The sequence below is a fragment of the Coregonus clupeaformis genome, chromosome 10 (genome assembly GCF_020615455.1).
Source record: "Coregonus clupeaformis isolate EN_2021a chromosome 10, ASM2061545v1, whole genome shotgun sequence".
NCBI classification, from domain to species: Eukaryota; Metazoa; Chordata; class Actinopteri; order Salmoniformes; family Salmonidae; genus Coregonus; species Coregonus clupeaformis.
In genome coordinates this window covers 40,282,276-40,301,377 of record NC_059201.1, presented here as the reverse complement: position 1 = coordinate 40,301,377, position 19,102 = coordinate 40,282,276, and the positions used below count along the sequence as shown (strand labels likewise).

At 44.3% G+C, this 19,102-nt stretch overlaps 1 protein-coding gene and 1 long non-coding RNA gene across 4 annotated transcripts in view; one reads left to right on the top strand and one right to left on the bottom strand.

The window, feature by feature from the left end:
* LOC121575150 (cyclin-dependent kinase 2) overlaps positions 1-15,608 on the bottom strand; it is a 27,435-nt gene extending 11,827 nt beyond the window's left edge. The window contains exon 1 of one of the 2 annotated variants that reach the window (XM_041888053.2): positions 14,967-15,608. In XM_041888053.2, coding sequence (XP_041743987.1) covers positions 14,967-14,986 — 20 coding nt within the window. In that variant the 5' untranslated portion in view covers positions 14,987-15,608. Of the gene's footprint in view, positions 1-4,123; positions 4,519-14,966 lie in introns of those variants that run through there. The other variant, XM_041888052.1, reaches the window with a different exon arrangement.
* Positions 3,600-14,959, top strand: LOC121575151. 2 transcript variants are annotated; one of them, XR_006002293.2, is made up of 4 exons: positions 3,600-3,737; positions 14,378-14,459; positions 14,589-14,681; positions 14,795-14,959. It is a non-coding gene; the product is annotated as an uncharacterized LOC121575151 (long non-coding RNA). The 2 variants fall into 2 exon arrangements; XR_006002292.2 differs by lacking the exon at positions 3,600-3,737 and adding an exon at positions 14,096-14,204.
* Positions 15,609-19,102: the final 3,494 nt, after the last annotated feature.

The following is a 19,102-nucleotide window of genomic DNA, read 5'->3' as shown; positions in this document are numbered from 1 at the left end:
TCACCCTCCGCTCCCCGCTCAAAGCCACATCAGGCCAGTCCGCCATTATCGCTCAGCGCTCAACGCAGTTTGCATCGCGCCCACTCAAATCGCCCCCGCTCACTCCAAAAAAGGAACAAAATCTGCATGTATTTCACTTTTAGCTTAAACCACAGCCTTACTTTATCTCCCCGAATTTGTTGCATACAGACTCATCTCGGATTATCCATTCTGTCTTGAAACGGGGATCTAACACTGACGCTAAAATGAGATGTTAATCAGTATAGTATATTCCATAGCGAATTGACACGTTGTTTGCCAATGTTTCTGCAAAAGCAGCGATGCCCATTGGAAGTGCAGCGTGAGTGTAATCGGTGAGCAGGGATTTGATTTTTGTGACAGCAGGGAGGATCATCCCCAGGTTCCCCAGCTCCTTCTGCATTTTGTCTGTGAGATCTGCTAGTGGTGTCAGCACACTGACAAGGTGCGTCAGCTGCCGTACTTGATTCAGGGTGATGTTAGCAACATTAGACTTGAGTTTGTTTTGCCATAACGGGTATTTTTGGAACAACCGGATGAACGACTGAATAATCCGCAGCTGGCTGCTCCATCGAATGGCGCAGGCATTTGTGGGGCGGACACCTAATTGGTCGGTTTCCTCTGTGCTCTTGCGTACACTTCACCAGGTGCCCGACTTTCACTAACAGCCTATTAATGTTGTCGTGCTCGTTAAAGGCGTTTTTGATCGCCAGCTGAAGCATGTGAATGGGGCATCTCAGATGTAAATTTTTCATGGGAGGTGTAGCCCGGTTGAGCTACGCTGGCGAAGTGTTGCATCCCTTCGCGTTCTCCTTTACTCAGCGGTTCATAGTCCATGAAAATAATTTCAAAAAATGCTACATCCAGCTCTCTTTTTCTCTCCCTTGTTATGGTTGGGCCTTTGCGTGCAGTGAATACACTTTTGAATTCCTCAACCCTTTTCTCTTGTTGCTGCTGCTGCTCCTCTCGCTCTATAAAATACAAATTCATGGACGACACAAATTAAATTAAACAGATGGATTCTGGGTCAGGCTTGAGCATGCTTCAGACTCGTGGTGTGAGCGAGCGAAATTGGAGCGGGACATAGGGCGACGCTCCGTCCTTTTAAAAATGCCGCTCTGCGCTCTGTTCAAAATCCGTCCGCTCACGCTCCACGCTCGCTCCCGCTCCACTCCGCTCATATGCTCTGATACACACACACACACACACAGTGGGGAGAACAAGTATTTGATACACTACCGATTTTGCAGGTTTTCCTACTTACAAAGCATGTAGAGGTCTGTAATTTTTATCATAGGTACACTTCAACTGTGAGAGACGGAATCTAAAACAAAAATACAGAAAATCACATTGTATGATTTTTAAGTAATTAATTTGCATTTTTATTGCATGACATAAGTATTTGATCACCTACCAACCAGTAAGAATTCCGGCTCTCACAGACCTGTTAGTTTTTCTTTAAGAAGCCCTCCTGTTCTCCACTCATTACCTGTGTGTATATATATATATATATATATCCTAGGTTCCAACACTCACTACCGAGTTCCAAACTGCCTCTGGAAGCAACGTCAGCACAATAACTGTTTGTCGGGCGCTTCGTGAAATGGGTTTCCATGCAGTCGCACACAAGCCTAATATCACCATGCGCAATGCCAAGCGTTGGCTGAAGTGGTATAAAGCTCGCCGCCGTTGGACTCTGGAGCAGTGGAAACGCGTTCTCTGGAGTGATGAATCACGCTTCACCATCTGGCAGTCCGACGGACAAATCTGGGTTTGGCGGATGCCAGGAGAACGCTACCTGCTTTGTGGCAACAGTTTTGGGAAGGCCCTTTCCTGTTTCAGTATTACAATGCCCCAGTGCACAAAGCCATGTCCATACAGAAATAGTTTGTCGAGATCGGTGTGGAAGAACTTGACTGGCCTGCACAAAACCCTGACCTCAACCCCATCGAACACCTTTGGGATTAATTGGAATGCCGACTGCGAGCCAGGCCTAATCGCCCAACATCAGTGCCCAACCTCACTAATTTGCTTGTGGCTGAATGGAAGCAAGTCACCGCAGCAATGTTCCAACATCTAGTGGAAATCCTTCCCAGAAGAGTGGAGGCCGTTATAGCAGCAAAGGGGGGACCAACGCCATATTAACGCCCATGATTTTGGATTGAGATGTTTGACGAGCAGGTGTCCACATACTTTTGGTAATGTAGTGTATATGTTTCACTAAGGGTCAAAGTAATGGAATGGGGTAGTGGGTTTTTAATGAGAGTAGGGTTAGTTGGAAAGGTGTCATTTTTTTTTTTCCTTTTCCCGTTTTGTATCACCAAGTATAATGGATTTATAACATAGTCCAGTTGGGGGCGGTAATGCAACATATTGGATGCAAACCGCCGTTAAACTCTGAAGAAGAAGAAGCAGACCCATCCATGATTGTGTAATGTGTATATTGGCTGCTGACACAACAGTGGGAAAGCCGGGTGCGGCACACATGGTGCACAGCTAATACCTCCCCTTTTACATGGATCTACACTATCTACACTGAACAAAAGTGTCAAGTTTTGAGGACGCTTGCAATTGGCATGCTGACTGCAGGAATGTCCACCAGAGCTGTTGTCAGAGGATTAAATGTTCATTTCTGTACCATAAGCCGCCTCCAGCGTCATTTTAGAGTTTGGCAGTACATCCAACCTGCCTCACAACCGCAGACCCATGTGTATGGCGTCGTGTGGGCTAGCGGTTTGCTGATGTCAACGTTGTGAACAGAGTGCCCCATGGTAGCGGTGGGGTTATCGTATGGGCAGGCATAAGATACAGACAACCAACATGGCAATTTGAATGCACAAAAATACCGTGATGAAATCCTGAGGCCCATTTTGAGGCCCATAGCTAGATTAGGGCCTAATTTATTTATTTCAATTGGCTAATTTCCTCATTGTTGCATGTTTCGTTTATTTTTGTTCAGTATAGATGTGATTGCAATAACGTTTAAATTCATGGACCTTTTCTGTGATAAATAAGGGGAAACTATTATACACTTTTTGAGCGTGACTCAAGTTATTTTGGAGCGAGATAAGTAATTACGTTTTTATTTCATTAATAAGACCCATGTATTTACATGAGAGATGTAATATGTTATTATTCAAATGAAAACAAACCTACTGAATTAGTTGTTAATTTCTTAATTCTCTCTGGTAACTTTTATATACACAAAAACAAATAGTTGAAATCTGTCCCCAAATGCAATATATTTTTACTTGAAATCCAATATTTAATCAAATCTCTAGATTGAGTCTAACAATAAAAAACACTTCTTACAACTCTATCATAGGTTTATACAAATGTAACCCCTGACCTTATTTGATTTATTTTAGGTACATTAATTTTTTTAACTCACTTCATGTGTGATGATTTTTTTTAAATGTTTACTTTTTTTGTACTTTGTTATTTTGTTTAAGAGAAAATGCAAATGTAGTGATGTCCTGTTTTTTTGTTATTGTATTGTAATTTGAAATTTAATAAAAACAAAATATATACGTGATTCCTTCCTGCTTCTAACTAGCTGAATCGTTTTATGAGATAGTCCATGTGACCAATGCCATATTAGAGCAGTAGCTGTCATGAGTGACTTGTTTGTCATACAAAGCTATATAGCTAGCTAGCCTGGAAACTCGACGTTTGTCTCACATTCCTACCGCCAAAAGGATGAACCGCACGGACAACCGGTAAATTATGTTACAATATCATTTTATTCAAAGTTCTGGCTAGTAGAAACTTTCCTGATTCAAACGCCAGACGTAGAATTCAATGCAATTCAACGTCGGGTTTCCAGGCAACTAACGTTAGCTAGCTTAAAGTTCGCTAGTTATTAACTAGAATTACGTTACCTACTTTCAAGACTCACTAGTTATCAATTCAGGTCAAATAATTAGTTAGAGGAGCGACATAGTGAACTAGGTTAGCTAGCAAGCAACTGTGGAAATTGAAAACATAGTCACATCCGGACTAACGTTACCGTGAGGAGAGTCATTCAGCTGCTTGACAGGGCGACAATTAGATGGCTAACGACACTTAGTTAGCCAGCTAGTTGTGTCAGTCAGACACCACTTACGTGTCTAGTCTGATTTTCTTGAGGGCAACAGTCTCTCCCGTGACTTTGTTCTTTGCCTTGTACACCACCCCGTACGTCCCTTCTCCAATCTTTTCCACTTTCTGAAACAATTCCATGTCAAGAGTTCTGTTTGGCTAACGATACAAACCGTTGTATTTTTTTAAACAAAGAAAACGTAACGTTAGCATGCGAACTAAGTAAAATTATGTGGGGGGAAAAAACTGCAACTTGTAGCGGGAGCACATCAGTATTATCCATAGACTGTAATAAGACAATCCCACAATAAATAAAAGGGATCAATTGAGCCGGTTGTAACCATAGATATCCTATTTATTCTATGGTAGTAACGCTTTACACTTAATTAAAAGTAACAGTTCCCGCGTTGTCTATGCCACGCCCCGGATGAACTTCTTCTTCAGTGGGGTTTATCGGCGGTTGGCATCCAACATTATGGTGCATTACCGCCACCTACTGTACTGGAGTGTGGGCCAGAGACAGGGAGAAACTAAATCCTACCTGACAACCCCGTTTCTCTTAAAAAAGATAGCTAAATATTTGAAACTATATTTACATTTTAGTCATTTAGCAGACGCTCTTATCCAGAGCGACTTACAGTTAGTGAATACATATATATATTTTTTTTATACTGGCCCCCCGTGGGAATCGAACCCACAACCCTGGCGTTGCAAACGCCATGCTCTATCAACTGAGCTACATCCCTGCCGGCCATTCCCTCCCCTACCCTGGACGACGCTGGGCCAATTGTGTGGCACAGTTAGCACTGCGATGCAGTGCTTTAGACCACTGCGCCACTCAGGAGTATATCTAATGACGTTCTGCTCAATATACTCTTTAAACTAATTTCCTGTATCCCCTTCTCCCTCATACTAAATCTCATCCTCTCTCTTTCCCTCTGATACTGCCAACACTGTAGCAATACATGCTCCACAGTCTATTTCCTGACAATAATCACACTTTCCTTATGGATGCTTTCCTATCATGTTTAATGTCTTATTCAACTGCCTGTGTCCCACCCTTAATCTTGTAAAAATAGCCTCCTCTCTTCTGTCCCTTCCTGCCATCCCCCTCCCCAACTTTCCTCTGTACCTGAAATAAATGCCTTCCCTTATTATTTATATTCCACTGCTCCTGCCATCTCTGCACCATCACTGTATATATCAGTCTTTTTGCCTCTGCCTTGCTCATTGACACTTCAACATCAACATCCCCACTACTAAGTGCTTGTTAAGCCTGTTCATCTACAGCCTCGTTCCCCTCCACCCCCACATGGGCTGGAACCCAAGTAAATCTTATCTGTATACCCATCTGTTTAATCCTGCCATGGGTTTGTTGCACCTCATAAAGCAGGTCTTGTCTGCTACGTGAGTTAAAGGACTGGAGGCTCATTAACACTGCACTTGAGTCAGAGCAAATAACTATTCTATCTGGCTTAACTTAACTTCATCTGCAAATAACGACCTTCCTATATCCGGCTGTACCTGAGAGTAAACATCATTGATCATGATTGAGACCAACAGAGGACTAATCACGCTCCCCTGCGGTGTACCATTATCCACCAAGTAGCTGCCTGATAAAGACTTCCCTACCCTCACCTGGATAGACCTTCCAAACAGGAAGTCCTTATCCAGTTGTACATTCTTCCTCCTACCCCCATAATATCAAGCTTGGTTAACAACCCCTCCTTCCAAATCATATCATACGCCTTCTCCACATCAAAAAAGACAGCTACAACAGTTTCCTTGTTCACCTGAGCCTTCCTGACCTCTGCTTCTAAGCAGAGCACTGAATCCATAGTTCCCCTACCCTTCCTGAGCCCACTCTGATATGGTGTTACTAGCCCTCTGCTCTCAAGGAAGTAAGTTAGCCTCTCCGTAATCATACGTTCCATAATCTTACATACATGTGATGTTAAAGCTATCGGCCGATAGCTTGTTGGCTTCGTTGGATCCTTCCCAGGCTTCCGGATTGGTACCACTACTGCCTCCTTCCAACTGCCTGGTAGTTTCCCCTCCTCCCACACTCTGTTGTACAACACCAATACCTTACCCAGTGACTCATCACTAAGGTGGGCCAACATAGCATAGCACACCTCATCTTTCCCAGGTGAAGTTAACCCACCCTTACCTATTGCCCTTTTCACCTCTGCCCTGGTAAATGGTGCACTCAACGCATAATTTACATCCTCCCTCCTTTCCAGCACTCCAGGATGCTCCTCTCTCGTGTTCTCTCTCCCCCTCTGCCCCTACTCTGACAGATTTGCGGAGCTATGCACTTGGACAAATGATTTGGACATCATCTCTGCTTTCTCCTCATCTGTTAATGCCACATCCTCCCCACTCGTCAACACTGGATAATCCCACTCCCTTCTGATCCCACTCATCCTCTTAATCATCCCCCACACTTCTCCCACAGGTGTTTCCCTTCCAATGGTGTCACAGAACCTATGCCAACATGACCTCTTTGCCTGACTGATAGTTCTCCTCACCAGGGCCTGGGCCTGTTTATACTGAATCAGATGTTGGAAGTTAATCGTCCTTTTCAGTACTGTAAATGCCCTGTTCCTAATCCTCACCATTGCCCCACATTCCTCCATCCACCATGGGACTGCTTTCCTCCTCCCTGAACTCTTAGGTATAGCCTCAGTAGCTGCCCCCACTAACGCTGTTCTCACCCAGTTATTCATACTATCTACATCCCCTCTCATATCCACCCGAGCCATCACCTGCTCACTCAGCTCCTGAAACGGATCCCACTTTGCCCTTCCAAACACCCACCTGCCTACTCCATCCACTAACACCTCCTCCTCCCTCCAGCCTACTGTACATACAATGGGGTAATGATCAAATCAAATAAAATAAAATTTTATTGGTCACATGCGCCGAATACAACAGGTGCAGACATTACAGTGAAATGCTTACTTACAGCCCTTAACCAACAGTGCATTTATTTTAAACAAAAAAGTAAGAATAAAACAACAACAAAAAAGTGTTGAGAAAAAAAGAGCAGAAGTAAAAATAAAGTGACAGTAGGGAGGCTATATATACAATAGAATAAAGTGACAGTAGGGAGGCTATATATACAGGGGGGTACCGTTGCATAGTCAATGTGCGGGGGCACCGGCTAGTTGAGGTAGTTGAGGTAATATGTACATGTGGGTAGAGTTAAAGTGACTATGCATAAATACTTAACAGAGTAGCAGCAGCGTAAAAAGTATGGGGTGGGGGGGGCAGTGCAAATAGTCCGGGTAGCCATGATTAGCTGTTCAGGAGTCTTATGGCTTGGGGGTAGAAGCTGTTGAGAAGTCTTTTGGACCTAGACTTGGCACTCCGGTACCGCTTGCCGTGCGGTAGCAGAGAGAACAGTCTATGACTAGGGTGACTGGAGTCTTTGACAATTTTGAGGGCCTTCCTCTGACACCGCCTGGTATAGAGGTCCTGGATGGCAGGGAGCTTTGCCCCTGTGATGTACTGGGCCGTACGCACTACCCTCTGTAGTGCCTTGCGGTCAGAGGCCAAGCAGTTGCCATACCAGGCGGTGATGCAACCAGTCAGGATGCTCTCGATGGTGCAGCTGTAGAATTTTTGAGGATCTGAGGACCCATGCCAAATCTTTTAGTCTCCTGAGGGGGAATAGGCTTTGTCGTGCCCTCTTCACGACTGTCTTGGTGTGTTTGGACCATGATAGTTCGTTGGTGATGTGGACACCAAGGAACTTGAAGCTCTCAACCTGTTCCACTACAGCCCCGTCGATGAGAGAATGGGGGCGTGCTCAGTCCTCTTTTTTTTCCTGTAGTCCACAATCATCTCCTTTGTCTTGGTCACGTTGAGGGAGAGGTTGTTGTCCTGGCACCACACGGCCAGATCTCTGACCTCCTCCCCTATAGGCTGTCTCATCGTTGTCGGTGATCAGGCCTACCACTGTTGTGTCGTCGGCAAACTTAATGATGGTGTTGGAGTCGTGCCTGGCCATGCAGTCATGGGTGAACAGAGAGTACAGGAGGGGACTGAGCACGCACCCTGAGGGGCCCCCGTGTTGAGGATCAGTGTGGCAGATGTGTTGTTACCTACCCTTACCACCTGGGGGGCGGCCGTCAGGAAGTCCAGGATCCAGTTGCAGAGGGAGGTGTTTAGTCCCAGGATCCTTAGCTTAGTGATGAGCTTTGAGGGCACTATGGTGTTGAATGCTGAGCTGTAGTCAATGAATAGCATTCTCACGTAGGTGTTCCTCTTGTCCAGGTGGGAAAGGGCAGTGTGGAGTGCGATAGAGATTGCATCATCTGTGGATCTGTTGGGGCGGTATGCAAATTGGAGTGGGTCTAGGGTTTCTGGGATTATGCTGTTGATGTGAGCCATGACCAGTCTTTCAAAGCACTTCATGGCTACAGACGTCAGTGCCACGGGTCGGTAGTCATTTAGGCAGGTTATCTTAGAGTTCTTGGGCACGGGGACTATGGTGGTCTGCTTGAAACATGTTGGTATTACAGACTCAGTCAGGGACATGTTGAAAATGTCAGTGAAGACACTTGCCAGTTGGTCAGCACATGCTCGGAGTACACGTCCTGGTAATCCGTCTGGCCCTGCGGCCTTGTGAATGTTGACCTGCTTAAAAGTCTTACTCACATCGGCTACGGAGAGCGTGATCACATAGTCGTCCGGAACAGCTGGTGCTCTCATGCATGCTTCAGTGTTGCTTGCCTCGAGCGAGCATAGAAGTGGTTTAGCTCGTCTGGTAGGCTTGTGTCACTGGGCAGCTCGCGGCTGTGCTTCCCTTTGTAGTCTGTAATAGTTTTCAAGCCCTGCCACATCCGACGAGCGTCAGAGCCAGTGTAGTATGATTCAATCTTAGACCTGTATTGACTCTTTGCCTGTTTGATGGTTCGTCGGAGGTCATAGCGGGATTTCTTATAAGCGTCCGGGTTAGAGTCCCGTTCCTTGAAAGCGGCAGCTCTACCCTTTAGCTCAGTGCGGATGTTTCCTGTAATCCATGGCTTCAGAGATAGGGTAGATAGCACGTCAATGCTGTTACATTTTAAGGACTGGGTACTGCCAAATAAGGTAACAATAGGATATATGAGTTATTATGTGAGGGCACTATGGTCGACTCCCTACTGTCGACTCCTCCCATACCTCCCACTCACATATTCCTGCCATCGCACTAGATACCAGAGTGAGGTCCAAGGCAGACTCTTTCCCTGTGGTTACATCAATCCTGGTCCCTCGGCCATCATTCAGACACACCAGATCCTTCCTTTCTATCAAATTTTCCATCACTTGTCCATTTACATCCATCCATCCATCCCAGACGTTTCTTGTAGTTGGCCACCAGGTTTGCACACATCTCAGGAGGGATTTTGTCCCACTCCTCTTTGCAGATCTTCTCCAAGTCATTAAGGTTTCGAGGCTGACGTTTGGCAACTCTAACCTTCAGCTCCCTCCACAGATTTTCTATGGGATTAAGGTCTGGAGACTGGCTAGGCCACTCCAGGACCTTAATGTGCTTCTTCTTGAGCCACTCTTTTGTTGCCTTGGCCGTGTGTTTTGGGTCATTGTCATGCTGGAATACCCATCCACGACCCATTTTCAATGCCCTGGCTGAGGGAAGGAGGTTCTCACCCAAGATTTAACGGTACATGGCCCCGTCCATCGTGCCTTTGATGCGGTGAAGTTGTCCTGTCCCCCTTAGCAGAAAAACACCCCCAAAGCATAATGTTTCCACCTCCATGTTTGACGGTGGGGATGGTGTTCTTGGGGTCATAGGCAGCATTCCTCCTCCTCCAAACACGCCGAGTTGAGTTGATGCCAAAGAGCTCCATTTTGGTCTCATCTGACCACAACACTTTCACCCAGTTCTCCTCTGAATCATTCAGATGTTCATTGGCAAACTTCAGATGGGCCTGTATATGTGCTTTCTTGAGCAGGGGGACCTTGCGGGCGCTGCAGGATTTCAGTCCTTCACGGCGTAGTGTGTTACCAATTGTTTTCTTGGTGACTATGGTCCCAGCTGCCTTGAGATCATTGACAAGATCCTCCCGTGTAGTTCTGGGCTGATTCCTCACCGTTCTCATGATCATTGCAACTCCACGAGGTGAGATCTTGCATGAAGCCCCAGGCCGAGGACGATTTAGTTATTTTGTGTTTCTTCCATTTGCGAATAATCGCACCAACTGTTGTCACCTTCTCACCAAGCTGCTTGGCGATGGTCTTGTAGCCCATTCCAGCCTTGTGTAGGTCTACAATCTTGTCCCTGACATCCTTGGATAGCTCTTTGGTCTTGGCCATGGTGGAGAGTTTGGAATCTGATTGATTGATTGCTTCTGTGGACAGGTATCTTTTATACAGGTAACATGCTGAGATTAGGAGCACTCCCTTTAAGAGTGTGCTCCTAATCTCAGCCTCATACCTGTATAAAAGACACCTGGGAGCCAGAAATCTTTCTGATTGAGAGGGGTTCAAATACTTATTTCCCTCATTAAAATGCAAATAAATTTATAACAATTTTGACATGCGTTTTTCTGGATTTTTTTGTTGTTATTCTGTCTCTCACTGTTCAAATAAACCTACCATTAAAATTATAGACTGATCATTTCTTTGTCAGTGGGCAAACGTACAAAATCAGCAGGGGATCAAATACTTTTTTCCCTCACTGTACTCCTGTTCAATACCTTTGCCTATCATCTTGTAGGGAATTCCTTGCTTTATGAAGGTGGCACATCCCCCCCTCCCCCTATATCTCGGTCCCTACGAACCACAACATATCCCTGTATGATAAACTCCACATTCGGTTTGAGCCATGTTTCCTGCACACAAATCACATCAGGCTTAACTATCATATCAACAATGAACTGCTTGAATTCCTGCCCATTAGCCAACAGGCTTCGAGCATTCCATTGTAGTACTACCACCATAACTAAGATCCAGTAATACATGACTCCACCATCGGCTGATTGAGGTCATCTCAAACCTCTTCCCATGTCAACCCTGTCATACTCAAATGTCTCCCAGCAGCTTTCACTATTAGTTTAATCCTCTCCATTTTAGACTCTACTTTATCAGTGCTATTGATAGCTCCTGCTATGAACGTCACCAGCTTTCTCTTTTCTATGTACACCATATCGCTGCCCACCTGCCCCATAATCCCCGGTCTAGATGCTCCTACCCATCTCTCCCTTGAACCTGTATCTCCCTGGACCTGGACCTCCCTCGCTGCCTCAGCATATGACACCCTTCTCTCCTGGACCACCCTCACTGCCTCAGCATATGACACCCTTCTCTCCGCTCTCACTTGTTGCACCTCAACTGCCTTCTTCATAGCCACACACCCACTATATGCCACACTATGAGCACCCCCACAGTTGCAGCACTTTGGTTGTACACCATCTCCACACTTCCCATACTCATGCTCTCCTCCACACCTGGCACACCTCTTTTTCTCTTTACAGACTGTTGCCACATGCCCAAACCTCTGGCACTTATAACATCTTAAAGGCTTCGGTACATAAGCCCTCACATAATAACTCATATATCCTATTGTTACCTTATTTGGCAGTACCCAGTCCTTAAAATGTAACAGCATTGACGTGCTATCTACCCTATCTCCACCCCTTGTTGCTTGCAATCTGTGTACAATCACTAGAACGCCTCCTCTCAAATGTTCCCTTACCTCTGTAGTGCTAACACTCACCGGCACTCCTGTTATCACCCCTTTACTCCACTGCTTCCCTGCTTGATCAGTCCAGCTGCTTGACACCACCTTACACTTCCCTATTTGCTTCACTCCGATAGCTTTTTCCCTCTGCGCCATGTCCTTACAGCTCACCAACAGGCTCCCATCTCTTAACACTTTAGCATTGACAACTTCCCCAATCAACTATTATCACAGCCGTCAACCTTATCGGACTCATCGCCCCAACTCCCCCTTCCTCCCTAAACTTCATAATCACTTTATGCTCCTCCTCACCTCCATGTTCCTCTCGTGTCTTATCTTGCTCTTCCTCTGCACTTTCTACCTCCGAACTTCCGCTAGCGTTGGAAGCTAGGTTGCTCTCCTCAAACTTCCTTTTCTGCCTCCTCTACCTCCGTAGACCTCTCGCTCCCCTTCATACCCCTACTCCCTTTCTCTCCCGCTTTCTTTTTCTCTTTCTTACTCCCTCCTTTATTTGTACCACTATGTTCCATACTTGCTTCACTTTCCTCTCCATCACTATCTCCTACCATCTCTGACCCATTCACAGCACGGCCGTCCCGAACCTCCACCACACCGAGTGAAGTTTGTTTGTTTTTCAACTATTTAAAAAATCCCTCTAGATTCACAACCCCCGACGTCACAGCCTGTCTCTTCCTTGAACGACCGCGACTCAACCCTTTTCAATATACGACCAATCACTGACAGCCCAATGGTTAAAAAAATGAAAAGTAAGACTGACACGCCCATTCAACACAGAAACTAACGCAGAATGGATGGAACATTGGACCCTATTTTTCAGTCAGAATCAGCGTTACTAGAAAAGCTTCTCTGGCAGTCTGGCGTTTTTGTGAAAGGTTCAAATTTGAGGCGCTTATAATCGCCTGCCTTCAGTTGATATGAAAGTGTTGATCTTCCCTCCAGAGATTTATAAGTTATTGCTTTCAAGAAAGTAGCTAACAATATACTCTTCTTTGAAGCCTGTCACCTCTCTGTCCTACATTTGGCTGATGCTTATGTCATCATTCCATTTGAAACTGGTAAATAATGATTGAATGCCTGATATGATGAGGGTATGAGGCCATTTCATATGAGTGTGTATAACTATGTTAAAGTTAGCATGGATGAGTGAGTATTGGTGACTAAGTCTGAAGCAGAAATTCCAATCTGTCCAAGGAAGATAGTGGGGTTTATATTAGAATTATGTACGGAGGGAATATCTTGCTTGGGGTAAGAGGTCATGACATAGAAGGGGTAGTGCTCATTGACGATGGCCAGATGTGGTTGAAGAAACGTGTAACGAGAGAGTATAAAAGCTGTGAGATTTGTTTGTGTGGGCAGTTCAACTGACAAGGGGGCAAGGCTATGTCCGTTTGTTAGATGAACCCACGGGCTCGTGATCAAATAAATACTTCGTAAAATCTCCATAGAATGTCTAAGTAAATTCTTGCATCTTGAACTTCTCAATACCAGAAACTCATTATAACAATGCCCCTCCCTTCCCTTGCTCTCTCAGGTTACATTAACCACGTTTCCATTCAAAGCTTTTATGTGAGTAAAGTCATACCATATGCAAAAAAATCACGACAGCTGTGATGGAAACAGGAAGTTTTGGTACAATTTTATAAATGCAGACATATAATTTGACATGGTGGGATCTTTTTGTGTCGGTAAAATGAATTATGCGAGAAATGGCGGTGGAAACGCCTTTATGCCTTAATATTGATATAATAACTCACGTAGCACAAAACGTTCCTGGAACCTAAACCAACTTTGGACTTAGTTTGGGAAAGGTTGTATATTGGTGTTGCAATAACAAACGTAACAACGTTCTCTCAACATTCCTAAATAAACATTTAAAAATACATGTATTTGAAACCGGCATATTCCAGCATTGCCAATAGGTTGACATTTTGGTACTGTTTGACACGTATGAAAGGGAACTCTTGGTCAACATTTCTAAACGTCGTCAGGAGGTTTCAAAATGAATGTTTCAAAATAAATGCATTTGAACCCTTTCCAACGTAGCTAATAGGTTGGGATTTGGTACTGTTTGTCACTTACAAGAAGTAACTCTTGGCCAACGTTTCTAAACGTTGTCAGGAGGTTTCAAAATGAAATTTAAAAATAAATGTATTTGAAACCTATTCCAACGTAGCCAATAGGGATTTGGTACTGTTTGACACGTACGAAAGGGAACTCTTGACGTTTATAAACGTTGTCACTAGTTTTCAAAATGAACTTTTGCTTGCACTCCCATTGACATAGAAATGCACAGTTCCATCAACTTGTTTGTGGAATGCCGACACGCGCAGATAAGACTCTCTTTTCTAACTGTCACTTAAGTGAATTCACTGCAGTAACGTCGTCGGGTCACTTGGTAATTTCTATATGTAATAACATGTAATCAGTGTTGATGTTAGATTATTAAACAACTGAATGCCTGGTGTTAGCTAGCGTTAAGTAAGTTAACGTTTTAGTACAAGGTAACGTTAGCTTACCTGACTCACTAGTAAACTAGGTTTATTAACACTAACTTTACCGTTCCGCTAGTTAGTACAGCCAGCTGACCAGCCGTAACGTTACGTTACCCCCTTGCCTTGTGTTCTTCGGATCATCATTCTCCTTTTGCCAAGTAAGTTACTGCTGCCTCGGATTTCTCAAGCCCCGGGTGTGTTCGCTAACACTTACACAGATGTTCCAATGTAATTTAGATCAAGTCACCTTGCACTGAAACATGGCAATCTATGTTTTCTGTCTACAGTTACAGCCTGCCAACCAGCCAGTCAACGAACCAGCTGTAGCCCTTGGTAACTTACTCTTCGTAAGAGTCTTCCTCCTCCTCCAGCCAGCTAACGTAAGGCGATTTATCTGAATTATTGAAATGAATTAACCCACCCAATTACTCAACTAAGCACCCATTGCCACTGTGTTTACATCTCAATGACACAACCAATACATTTATTTCAGGATATAATGGATAGAGCGAGAAAACGCTGCTACAACAGGAAATGGATTGCCTCAAGGAGAAAGCTACTAAAGGACTGTAGCTTAAATAGGCCAGGCCAAGAAAGGCATATCGATCCTGCGGAGTCAGAGATTGCTATGGAATACGCAACAGTAGCACAAGTGTTTTACTTACATGAACATGTTGTTCTTCATTGTAATTTCTCTGAATAATTCATTTGTATGATCGACTCTGTCGTAGCTCGCTAACACAACAGCTGGATGTTTAGCCTAGTCTAGCTAAATACCGTTGTTTACTTCACCACTATCCCATAAAGCTTGGTAACTTTCTTCTTCTGTAACGTTACTTGTCAAAATTGACACATCTGTCTCCAGAGAAGAAGAGTCGCAGATAAACAGAAAGAGCTCTGTGTGCCCAAATGGTGTGAGAGAGCACGAGCTGACTGTGCCCCTCAAATAAATGTTACTAGTCCAATTATGAGTTTTAACACTCAGTAACTTTGTTTCAGGCCACAGCACCTGAAATAATGGAGAGAGACTGAAGTTTAAGCACGAGCCCAAGAGACAGAAGGAGCACAAGCACTGAGTCGACCCTAATGCTTTTTGACTAAAGAGGACATTTTGTAACTCCAGGGAGTTTATTAAATGTGTCAAGTGGTAAAAAAAAAGAAAGAAAGGGAAATAGTAATGTAATTAGTTGCTAATCCAATTATAGTTCATCAAGAGTTAGTAACTAACAGTTGTATATTTACATTTACGTAATTTAGCAGACGCTCTTATCCAGAGCGACTTACAGTTAGTGAGTGCATACATTTTCATATTGGCCCCCCGTGGGAAACGAACCCACAACACTGGCGTTGCAAGCACCATGCTCTACCAACTGAGCTACAGGGGATATTGTATTTTGTATTTCCTTGTTGGTTAAATAAATAAAATGTTAGTTTTAGTCATGTAAATAGTTACCAATCCAATTATAGTTCATCAAGAGTTAGTAATTAACAGTTTTATATTGTATTTTGTATTTCCTTGTTGGTTAAAATAAATAAATAATATATATATAGTTGACATTTCCTGCCTTTATTAGTTGAAGCCATCTTCACATTTGTTAAACATTGGCGAATGTTGATTGAGGTTTGAAACCCAACCAAACCAATGTTGTAAAATCACCTATTTTGGATGTTCATTAACGTTTAAAAAGGAACTAATAGCCAACGTTGTAAATTACACTAATACCAACGTTTACCAAATGTTGATAACACCTATGACAAATGTTTACAAAACGTAATCTGTCCCCTACACTTGAACCAAAACCGAACATTTATTAGAATGCATTCAGAATGTTTAGACAACCAATCCAACACCTAAAAAAAACTTTTATAAAATGTATTTTTGCTACTTGGGACCATCATATTGAACTAAACTTGGAGTCACATGATGATATGATGTGTGGTCCTCCCACTATGACTTGGGAAAACTATGCAGTTTATTAGGCTACAGATTAAATAAATTATGAACTTCACAGGGTGGTGAAAGTGCACAGTGATCTTGATGCTCCTTTCCAATAAGTATCGAGGGTCTTATTCTGGTGACATGATGATCGATGCTTGACTTCCGTTTAACTAATAAAAATATTCTCGCTCTTATCCATAATAATCTCATCATGTAGACTAGCCTACCTGCACAGCCTATCCACACAGTATCTGGGAGCTGTTGGCTAGAGCGCAGGTGCCAAGACCAGAGTAGGCACATTTTCTATTTAACTCAATAGTTTTTGTGACAAAACTAGTGGTAGAATTGAAAATGCGATGGAAACAGAATTTTAGATGTTCATTCTGTACATGAAAACTTAATTGAAAAAGTACATTTTGTGTGCACTACGTCATCACGAACTGATTTTGTGTGCACTACTTCATCATGCGCTGATTTTTATCTGCAACAACTCCATTTGGTGGAAACACCACTGTTGGGAAAATGCATATATTATTTTCTTTATGTGGATTCTAGAAAGTACACATGGAAATCTTTCGCCAATTAGATGGGAACCTAGCTAGTGTGACAATTTGCACTCTGAGACATGTTTCATTATTATCTCATTAAGACTTTAATAGTCAACACCATTCCAATAACCAAACATGATTTTATGTTTTCTAGAAAAGTTACTTTTGGGAAGTCGCACACTGTTTCCTGTTGACTTGATCCGGATTATGTTAAAATACCTGATATTCCTTAGGGGTTGATCAGTCTTCCACTCTGATGCCGGAGTGAGTGAGTGAGTGAGAGAGAGAGAGAGACTAGCTACAGAATTGTAATGGGATATGTAATGCTCCATTACCTCTTACAGCTTAGCTAATGTAAACTGCCGGGAGGAATTTTTCAATGTACCTGTCGTTTTCTATTCACTGAGAAATGCCTCTTGCCTGTGTGAACATCTTTGTTTTGATCACACTGTGTAACGCGTTGTCATGTACTTCTCCACTTCCCATAGAAACCACAGGAGGTAGGTCGCACCTTAATTGGGGAGGACGGGCTCATGGTAATGGCCAGAGCAGAATAAGTGGAATGGTATCAAACACATGGTTTCCATGTGTGGATTTAATATCTTTTGAATATTATCTGGTTTTTGGAGAACCACCTTCAACTGGACACAGACTTTTATAAGAAATACTCTTCTTCCGAATCGAAAAGGAAGAAAGTAACGCCAAGAACAGGTTCGAAAACTTTTAAACGGAGCGTCGGGATTGTAGTTCACATGGAGCCAGCTGTGGTTCATACCTTCAGCTGAGAACCCAAGAGGAGGAAGCTGTAACGCCTTTTTGGGTTCTTGTTGCCTTCATTTCAATTATATCAAGTCAAGTATGTGTAAATGGTAATACTGTAACTGAATGAAGCCATGTTAGAAACGTACAGTTATGACTATAACTATTGTTGCCTGATGGAAGGAAGCAAGGTACAACACAGCTATGGGGAGTTCATGCTCTGGCGCCCTCTACTGAAGAACATTAGAATAACGCCTGACAAGGCCAATGAACACTGCCTCACCAGAATCCCCGCTTTCCACAGGTGATAACCCAGAGGCACGGATTCATTCCTTCAATTAAGTACCTCTCTTCACTGAGCCCAGACTTGGACGGCCGGAGGCCGACCAGATGTACCTCGTTTCCCTCCTTTAGGGAACAGTAGTTATAGTCATAACTGTAAGTTCCCTTTCAGTCGGTCAACTCAATACAATTGAGTTCTATATCGTGGAGCTCCGCCCCATAGGGGAGCTCTGCTCCTATTGGTTTACCCACTGCCCTAAGGCAGCATCAGCCTGAGACAAAATTATGCACACACCTGCAGCCAATAGGAGTACAGGTGTCCCTATAAGAGGGGATGCCTCCCCTCAATCAGCCTCCCTTTATCTTCAGCGACTGGACTAGACTGAAGAAGCCAAGAAGAGACAAAGAGAAGAAGAGAAGACTCAGGACGAGAACGCCGTCGGATTTCCAGTCATCGACGTCGTCCTAAAATGAGCACGCCAGGAGATTTTCCACCCCCAAAAGCTCTTTTCAGAGCTCAATGCAGATGCTCCTCCATGGCGGCTGGCGACTCCCATGACTTATGTTTCGTGTGTCTAGGGTCCCAGCATGCCAAAGAGGGCGTCTGCAGTCCCCCTAACTGCGCCTCCTGCGCCCTCCTTTCTACAAAGGAGAGGAAGCAGCGTTGGGCGTTTTTTAGGGAGGATATCCCCCTAGAGGACGTGTTGTCGATACTAGCCTCTGCTTCAGAGGCGTCATCTGACGGCGCAGACTCAGGGGATGATGGGGACTATGAGGAGGAGGCTGACATTCCTATGGAACAGTCAGACCCCGTCCCTCATACATTCAAGCCCCACTTTCCTTTGGTTAGCGAGAGGGCTTGTAGTTCCTATGGTGATGACGACACGGGCTCTGAGAATCAGAAGCCCTGTCCTTCACCGCAGCGTCTCTGAGAACGGACTTTCCGGGTCTCATTGAGAGAGCTGCTAGACGGCTGGAAATACCGCTGCCCCCTATTCCCTCCGCACCGGAGGTTGACTTAATGGAGGGCGGCCCTTATTCCAGGCCAAGAAGAGCGGCAGAGCCACTAGCTCCTGCCATGCCTTCATTGGCAAAATACGTAGAGGGCTCATGGGAGGCACCTTTAGCGGCACGTTCGCTGGCTAAAACGTACCTCCCATTCACTAGAGTGGAGGGAAGGTTCCAGGGCCAAGCTAAGGGAATCCCCAGGTTAGAGAGCGCCATGGCGGCGTATCTCGTACCGGGTTCGAGTCCCTGGCCCTCTTCCAGGAAG